The 9730-nt window shown below is 41.0% G+C and overlaps 1 protein-coding gene across 1 annotated transcript; it reads left to right on the plus strand.

The window, feature by feature from the left end:
- Window positions 1–2474: 2474 nt before the first annotated feature.
- Window positions 2475–3677, plus strand: LOC149611111 (uncharacterized). The gene is made up of 3 exons (XM_089858834.1): window positions 2475–2786; window positions 2834–3220; window positions 3267–3677. The coding sequence occupies exons 1-3, from the start codon at window positions 2475–2477 to the stop codon at window positions 3675–3677; spliced, it is 1110 nt and encodes a 369-aa protein (XP_089714960.1).
- The last annotated feature ends 6053 nt before the right edge of the window (window positions 3678–9730 follow it).

The raw sequence follows: 9730 nt of genomic DNA on the forward strand, positions 1-9730 counted from the left end.
GTCGATCTCAGTCATTTGATACCATTTGGTTGCCGTGTCTGGTCCGTCAGAAACAAGTTGATCAAACGTACAAAACTAGACCCAAAAGGTGAAGAAACCGTCTTCATCGGTTATCCAGAAGGAGTAAAGGGATACAAACTTTGGAACTTTCAGACGAATAAAATCTTTGTAAGCAGAGATGTCGTAGTGGAAGAAAATGTTTACCCCCTGCGGAAGGAAGACGATTGGTCGAAGAAGCCACCAGATGAAGTTAATGAAACAACCGCACTAGAACAAGGGGAAGACGTCTCGTTTTCGTTTGTACAAGATCCTCATGTGGAAGAAGACCTGCCCAGTAGGAGCGATGACTCAGAAACCGACGATGAAAGCGTAACAAACGTTGAAGGAACAACCAAAACAAGAATGAAACAGTCAATCCCACTTATGGACATTCCAGTGAGAGTATCGACACGTGACACCTCAACGAAAACAAGCAAACTTCAAAAGCAAGAAACCGTACCTACTAGACGCTCAGAACGAATCGCAGAAAGAAGAGCAAAAGCAGAAGCGCAATCCATCACTCCAAAAATTATGATCGTCACCGATCGGAAAAAACCCACTAGTAACAGCATTCAGGAAATTGATCCTGCAACTGTGAAAGAAGCCATGACTAGAAATGACGCAACTGATTGGAAAGAAGCCATGACAGAAGAAATGAAGAACTTAGAAGAAAATGAGACATGGATCCTAGTACCAAGACCAACGAACAGACGAGTCATAACTTCACGATGGATATTCAAGAAGAAATTTAAGAAAACCGGCGAATTAGAAAGGTACAAGGCCCGGTTAGTTGCGAGAGGATATGATCAAATATACGGCATCGACTACAATGACACTTATTCACCAGTACCAAGACTGAAGTCGTTGAGACTTATGTTGGCCCTAGCGGTTGAATGGGATTGGACCGTCAGACAATTGGATATCACAGCAGCATATCTTTATGGAAGCCTAACTGAAGATATTTTCATGGAGCAGCCGGAATTGTTTAAAGAGAAGGGAAAAGAAGATTGGGTATGCCACCTAAAAAGAAGTATCTATGGACTCAAACAATCAGGACGCCAGTGGAATGAATGTTTGGACAGTTTTTTGAAATCCATTGATCTCAAACGCTCTAACGCGGATCCTTGCATCTACTACAACTTGGAGAAAGGCATTATAATTGGAGTATACATTGATGACACCTTGGTGATCGCGAAAAACGCTGACGTAGCTGAAAGTTTTGTTGAAGCAGTGAAGAACAGATTTGCCAGCAGAGAAGTAGACGAAGCAAGTCAAATTCTGTCTATAAGCATTGAGAAGGACGACGATGGTTCGATTGCTTTAAGCCAAACTGGTTACGTGGAAGAGATATTGGCGACTTTCGGTATGAGCGATTGCAAGGGGGTAAGAACTCCTTTGGATCCTGGAGTGAAACTACACAAAACGTCAGACGAAGAATGGATAGGAATGGAAGCTGCTAGCAAACATATCCCCTACAGACAAGCGATAGGTAGTGTGCTCTACCTTTCTGGATCCACCAGACCGGATATCGCATACGCTGTCACTTACCTAAGCCAATTTAATGAACGTCCAACTGATGAACATTGGCGTAGCGTTAAACACGTATTACGTTATCTACAGCAAACGAAGGATTACAAGTTAAGCTACAGAAAAGGCTCCGGGAGAATTACAGCCTATTCAGACGCGGATTGGGGTAGAGACCACGTGGATCGGAAGTCATACAGCGGCTATCTATTTCAAATGGGAAACGGTGCTGTATCATGGTGTAGCAAGAAGCAAGCGACCACAGCATTATCTACAGTAGAAGCTGAATATCTAGCCATGTGTGCCGCAGCCAAAGAAGCAATGTGGTTCAAAAACCTATTGACAGAAATAGGACTTCACGATCACACCAACGAGCCGTTTCAAATCAACGTAGACAACCAAGGAGCAATATGCTTAGCGAAGAACAAATTGACTTCTGAACGAAGCAAGCATATAGATTTGAGATATTACTTCTTACGCCAACAGGTAGACGAAGGCAAAATTTCATTTCAGTATGTGCCCTCGGATGAAAATCTAGCCGACATGTTAACCAAACCTTTGGGCGCACAACACGTAAAGGAACATTGCCAAAAACTAAGTCTAAAGAGCAAATAACGAGCCCGTCAAGGGGAAGTGTCAGACTATGGTGCAATCCAAATGCCGGACTCGATATTTAATAGATGGCCTCACGGTCTCTAGTCTAGGATATACTTTTGTTTTTTTTTCTTGTACTTTTCAGTTTCACTACGAGTTAGCCATTAAAAGTTTCTTTATTACACTACGCTCCCGCTCGCCTTCTTTCTAAGCTAAGCGAAATCTAACAATCGACTCATTGGAAGTATCAGCAAGAAAGACATAACAACTGGCGACGGAGGTTCCGTACCGACCCCACCCTATCGCTACGCATCAAAATGGCGGCTGCTTTGTCTATGCTCGTCGAACCTTTGGACTCCACTACATGTGATTGGCCCACCTATATGGAACGTGTGGAACTTCTTTTCATCGCTCACGATATTTCTGCCGATAAACAGGTGGCCACATTTTTGACTTTATTAGGCCCACGTACCTACACTTTGTTACGTAATCTTACGGCTCCAGCCGCGCCTTCAAGTAAGACTTTGGCCGAACTCAAAACCACACTCGGCGATCATTTATTCCCTAAGCCTTTGCTTGTCGCGGAACGCTTTCGGTTCAATTGCTGCCGGAAATCGGCTTCTCAGCCCGTGTCCGCGGAGGTCTCTTGCCGTTTTAAACGCGCCCAATGCAACAGATGCAAGGTCATATTCAACGTGGTTGCTCTCAGAATTCACCTCAGGATGCTAAGCGACGAACGTCTCAACGTAAGAAAACCAATATTCATTCGCTCGATTCAGAAACCAACGAAGTCATTTCCGAAAATGAAGACGACGATTCCTTTCGAGGACATTTGTACACAATAAATTCAGAAACTCATGGAGAAGACTCTCCCATCATGATAGATCTGCTGATTGATAAGAAACCCTTATCCATGGAACTGGATACAGGAGCCGCTGTTTCTGCACTTCCCAAAACTATCTACGATAGGATCTTTCAACATATTCCTTTGGAACCAACAAGAAAGAAACTCTCTACATATACGAAAGAATCAGTTAAACCACTAGGTGTCATCTCCGTTTCGGTTCATTATGGCTCCCAAGAGATAAAAGAATTACTCTACGTTTTAGAGGGGGATGGTATACCTCTATTCGTCTTGTTTGTCTCTCAATGAACAACCGGACAAGCTAAAGGACATTCTGGAAAAACATAAGGAAGCCTTCAGTTCTTCCATCGGCAAATTGGCAACCTTCCAAGCCCACCTCCATCTTCGTGATGGTGCTACGCCTGTATTCTGTAAAGCCCGAAATGTTGCTTACGCTCTTAGACCAAAGGTTGATCAGGAAATAGAACGCTTGGAAAAAGAACAGATAATTACTCCAGTACCTTTCAGTGACTGGGCTACTCCAGTAGTCCCTATCGTTAAGCCTAACGGCTCCATTCGCCTTTGCGGGGACTATAAAGTAACCGTCAATCCGTCTTTACAAATAGATCAACATCCAATGCCGCGAATTGAAGAAATGTTCGAAAAGTTAACATAAGGCACGAGATACACTGAAATAGACCTCAGTGAGGCCTTCATGCAAATCGCGGTGGCTGAGGAAACAAGTAAACTGTTGACAATCAACACCTCCAAAGGTCTCTATAAGGTCAACCGATTGGCTTACGGGATAGCTTCATCTCCGGCGATTTTCCAGAAAGCTCTCGGACAAGTATTATCTGGCTTAGATGCTGTCAGCAACTTCCAGGATAATATTCTCATCACTGGAGAAAAAGATGACGCGCACTTGGAAAACTTGGATAAAACCCTACAAAGGTTAGAAGATTTTGGCTTAAGAGCCCGGAAAGACAAATGCAAATTCTTTGTCGAATCCCTGGAATGTTTGGGACATACAATTGACTCTAAAGGTTTACACCCGAATACCAAGAAAATAAACGCAATTCTCAATGCACCTATTCCAAAGGACATTTCACAATTACGTTCTTTTCTCGGCTTAGTTAATTACTATGGCAAATTCATCCCAAATATCAGCATGAAACTGCATCCCTTACACAAACTGTTGAACAAGAACGAACCGTGGAAATGGACCAAAGAATGTAACACTTCTTTCGAAGCGATTAAGACCGAACTAACTTCCGATCACGTCCTCGTAAATTATACGCCTATTTACCTCTGATTCTGTCCTACGACGCTTCACCTTATGGTATCGGCTGCGTTTTGGCTCATCTCTTGCCTGATGGCAATGAGCGCCCCATCGCTTACGCTTCGAGAACGATGACGAAAACAGAGCAAAACTACGCCCAGGTTGAAAAAGAAGCTTTATCGATAATTTTCGGCATCAAGAAATTTCACGCATACCTCTACGGTCGTCATTTCACGCTCTACACGGATCAACGTCCCTTAAAGGAATAGCGACGTGATTTAAAAATAATCTCAAATCTAAAGAAAATCTTACTTTTTTGAGAGTTTAAACTCTTCTGATTCCAAAAATATGCTTGAAAAATATTTAATTATGAGGGAAAACACAGAAAAAACACTTTGAAAACTTGAAATTTGGGGGACAAAGGCAAATTTGCGGGGAACATTTTTGGCGGGTTTTTCTCCTTGATACGTCACTCACGGCATCTCGCGGAAAAGCCAAGCGCGAGACTCCCGAGTCTACTAATGCGGCGCGCGCGCGAATCTAAATAAATTAGGCTTAACGCGGCGCAGCGACACTAACAGGCGCATCACGTGAGCAACATCTAGAGTGAAAATTTCTCCTTACTACGTCATCAAACGAAAGAAAATCTCAACTAGGCCTTTTCCAAACACAAAACTTTGATTGCAATTTAATAAATTGCTACGAAACCAAATAAAAAAGTAAACATATCATAATAAACTAGATTTTTCAAGGATTTTTTTCGCATTTTAAGTTTGAGGATGACGAAAATTATGTCACTAACACTTTAACGAAGATCTTGGGCCACCATTCCGGTCTTCCGGTTTTGGCCGCGTCGAGACTACAACGTTGGGCGGTTATGCTCGCTGCTCATGACTACGAGATTAAATACAAACCAGGTACTAGTCACGCTAATGCCGATGCTCTTTCGCGCCTTCCGTTACCCGTTACGGTACGAGACACTGCTGACGGCGCCGACCTATTTAACCTTCAGCAACTCAGCTGTTTGCCCATCACTAGTCATGATATTGCCAAAAAACACGCTGTGATCCACTTTTATCCAAGGTTTTGGACTATACCTTAAACGGTTGGCCAACTTTAACGAAGGAGGAGGTAGATCTCAAATTTTATTTCTCTAAACGAGAAGATCTGACCGTTACTCAAAATTGTCTATTACGAGGAATGCGAGTCATTATTCCGTCAAAATGTCAACCCAAGGTCCTAGAAGAACTACATAGAAATCACCCGGGAATTGTTGGCATGAAATCGATAGCCCGTAGTTACGTCTATTGGAAAGGGATAGACCAAGATTTAGAACGCCAGGTGAAATCCTGCTCGGAATGTCAGCTACTCAGTAAAAATCCCGCCAAAAAGCCCTCTGCATCCATGGATACATGCAGATAGACCATTTCAAAGGGTACATGTAGACTATGCAGGCCCTTTCCGTGGTCATATGTTTTTCGTCGCTGTCGACGCTCACTCAAAATGGCCGGAAGTTTATATTTCCAAAACGTCTACGTCAGAACAAACTATCGCGAACTTGTCCAACATCTTTTCAAGAATCGGATCAGCTGAATGTATCGTCAGCGACAATGGACCCTGTTTTACCAGTTTGGAATTTGAAAACTTCACGAAAAATTTCGGAATTAAACACGTATTCTCCGCGCCCTTTCATCCTTCAACAAATGGACTCGCGGAAAGATTCGTCCAGACGCTGAAAAATGGAATGAAACACTCACATCCTTCAACGTCCGTCCAACAACAATTGGACGATTTCCTAATGACCTACCGAAATACTCCTCATTCCACAACCGGGGAAACTCCCGCTAACATGTTCTTGAAACGATCTCTAAGAACACGTCTGACGCTCATGAAGCCGGACATCAACGCGAAAGTACGATCGCAACAAACCTCACAAGTTCTTCAAAGAAACATATCTAGCAATAAGACTTTTGATATTGGTGATACCGTTTACGCAAGAGATTACCGAACTCCAAAACCTAGCTGGACACCTGCCAAGATAATTGAAAGAACCGGACCATTGTCAAATCGCTTAGAAACTCAAGAACACATGATTTGGAGGAGACACCTTGACCAAATACTAGAAAGAAATGCACCTGCAACCCAAGAAACGGTACAATTGCCTAACCCAACGAATCGCAGCTATACTCAAAACCAAGTATTCACTAGTCCAATATTGGAACAACCTACTACGTCACATTCCAATACAACGCCGACGAATACAGCGAACCAAACTCCTGCTCCGCGGAAAACCTTGCCTTCCCAAACTCGTCAACTACCTCAAGAAGACACTCCAACGGCTACGCCAAAAATTCATCGTTCGAAACGTCTAATCAAACCTCCGAAGAAACTCGATTTTTAAATTCAATCGAACTCTAACATTAAGTTCCTAGTTAAAGGATAATAAAAATAAGTCTATTGAAGTTTATTAATTGATTATAAAGTTTTTGTTGAACTCAATTTAAAAAAAAATATATAAAAAAAATGTATGAATAAATAAATAGTTCCTAAAGTATAGGCAAGCAACTTCAAATGTAAATTGGGAAGAGTGTTATGTTTGTAACATATAGATGGCGCCAGCCTCTCCATGTTTTGAAGCTCTGGCTTCTCTCTCTCTAGTAAGGAGAATAGCAAAAATGTCAGTCGCGCTCTAGCCTCCATTAGGTACAGCCTAACGCTTTTCCCAAAGCAAATTAACAGTATTAATTATCAATGTAACTAAGCCCTAATAAACTCTGTCTTTAATTAAACTAAGAACCCAAAGTATAAGTTATTAATCCGGCTCTAATTAATACTCGATCGACTCATTGGAAGTATCAGCAAGAAAGACATAACAATGGTGAGATGATAATTCATACAGATGCAAGTGACATAGGCTTGGGAGCTGTATTACTTCAGGTACAGAACGATTATCCCAGAGTTATTCATTATGCTAGTAAAACCCTGAACTCACATGAGAAAAACTATTCTATTACTGAGAAGGAATGTTATGCAGTCGTTTGGGCTCTAAAGAAATTTAAATGGTATTTAGAGGGCATTCATTTTAAAGTCATAACTGACCATTCCGCTTTACAATGGTTAATTTCGTTGCACGACCCTCACGGAAGACTAGCAAGATGGGCTCTCAGTCTACAAAATTATGACTTCCAAATCATCTATAGACCTGGATCGAAAAACAAACTAGCCGACCCCCTTTCACGCGCTAGTACTACAGAACAGAAAATGAATGAAAATTCCCCTATGGAGAGACGAAGACAAAGAGGAATTGAAACATAACACCCCTACCTTTTACCCCTACGACTGGTTTTTGGATAGAAACAAGTTGATGAAGTCTACCATTACTCAAACCCATATTACGGAATCACAATATGTGATCATGGTTAAAGAAGAGACAGATGATGGAGCATTTGAATATAGTGGCGATCCAAATAGAACCCCTAGCCGAAGATATACCCATTAAAATTTTAAGCCATAAAGAATGGATAGATAAACAAAAGAATTATCCTGAGATAAATGAATTTTATGGGGATCCCCAGTTATTGTCTAATCAACCCAAATACGTGAAATAAAATGACCTTATTTATCTGAAACCCACGGAGGAAGAATATTACCCAAGACTTTTAACTCCTGTAGACGCGAAAAAGAATGTGTTGGAAACCTACCATGATGCGCGATATGCCGGACACATGGGCATTGATAAAACCTACAAAAAAAATAAAAGCCAAATACAATTGGGAAATAATCAAAAATGGCATTAAACAATACATACAATCATGCGTCGTATGTCAAAGAACAAAAACTGAAAGACAACTGGACTTATGATGTCAACTCTAATTCAAGGCCCTTGGAAATTAATCGGCATAGATCTGATGGGTCCTTTTCTCAAATCCCCTAAAGAAAATACCATGTTACTAGTCATGGTAGATTATTTTACCAAAGCAGTGGAATTACAACCCCTTAAGAGAGCCACTGCTATTGATGTTGCAAATGCCTTAGTCGATCATGTGATTGCTCAATATGGAGTTCCCCTACGCTTAGTATCGGATTCAGGACCTCAATTCATTGCTCGGTATTAAACAAAGTTTCACGAGTATTTATCACCCTCAATAAAATTTAACTGAAAGATATAATCAAGTGGTAGGCAGGCTATTAGCCACTTATATTGGAAATTATGACAGAAACTGGGATAAACATATTCCCTTAGTGAGGTTAGCTATGAATAGTACCCCTAATGATACAACAGGATATACCCATAATTATTTGAACTATGGTCGAGAAATAAAACTACTAGGAGACCCCTTACCTGAAAGTTTTGATGAGCTTCCTCCTATCTCGACAAATTTTACAAAAGCATTAAATGAAGCTTATGAAAATGTGAAAAGAAATGTTACTAAAGCTCAGGACAAAAATAAAAAATATTATGATGCTCATCATAGAGACTTTACCCTTACAATCGGACAATTAGTGTGGATTAAAACACACCCCCAATCGAGCGCGAGCGCACACTTTTCACAAAATTTAGCACCCAAATATGAAGGACCTTTCGTGATCGTTCCTCGGGTCAACAACTTAAATAAACTATAAATTAAAAGATCCAAATACGGGAGAAGAAATGGGTACTCATCATATATCTTATCTGAAAGTTTTTCACGATCGCGTCGGCCCGATAATCACTGAACAAGAAGGTAATGCGGCTACTAGATCCCTCAAGAAAATATCCCCTCGAAAAGAAGGTATTTTCATAGAAAAAAGGAAAGAAACCCCTAGCGAGTCGGAAGAAGAAGAGAACTGTGCAGCCTCTAAGCGTACTATAAATGAGATTACCAATTCTGTTATAGAATGGATTCAGTGCGACAACTGTGAATCTTGGTATCACATTCATTGCATAAATATGACTAGAGAACAATCACAAACTCTTCCCCATTACTATTGCCAAACATGCGAACCCATGCTTACTTTTTACATGATTCAAACACCAGTTTTAGAACCATTTCCAGCTGATGTACCCTTAGTATTCCATCTTTATCCGGATTTACCTATAATATCAGTCCAAGGATATCACCAAATATCTGTGGAAACATCCCCACCACAAACCCCTATCAACGACCCCTATATGGATTCCAGTCTGAAGGAGGATGATTAAACATCAGGAGAAGCGAGGAGAAACCGACGTCAACAAAGATCAATATCATTCATGGACCCTCTACCAACCAGACCTGTAATTCACCCCATAGCCAGCTGGGAAAGAGAACGCACTTTTAATCCACCAGTTCATAATACCACTACCCTCGAACAGTCATTAAACTATTGGCATGAAAATATTAATTTAATTATGAACCCCCTTTAAAACCCCTATAACGATAATTTTGAAAACTGGGGTACAATCGAAGTAACTGAATCTGAAAATCAAA

Source organism: Phalangium opilio, unplaced genomic scaffold, assembly GCF_054372755.1.
Source record: "Phalangium opilio isolate 3A_F unplaced genomic scaffold, DU_Popi_V2 ptg000329l_1, whole genome shotgun sequence".
NCBI lineage: Eukaryota > Metazoa > Arthropoda > Arachnida > Opiliones > Phalangiidae > Phalangium > Phalangium opilio.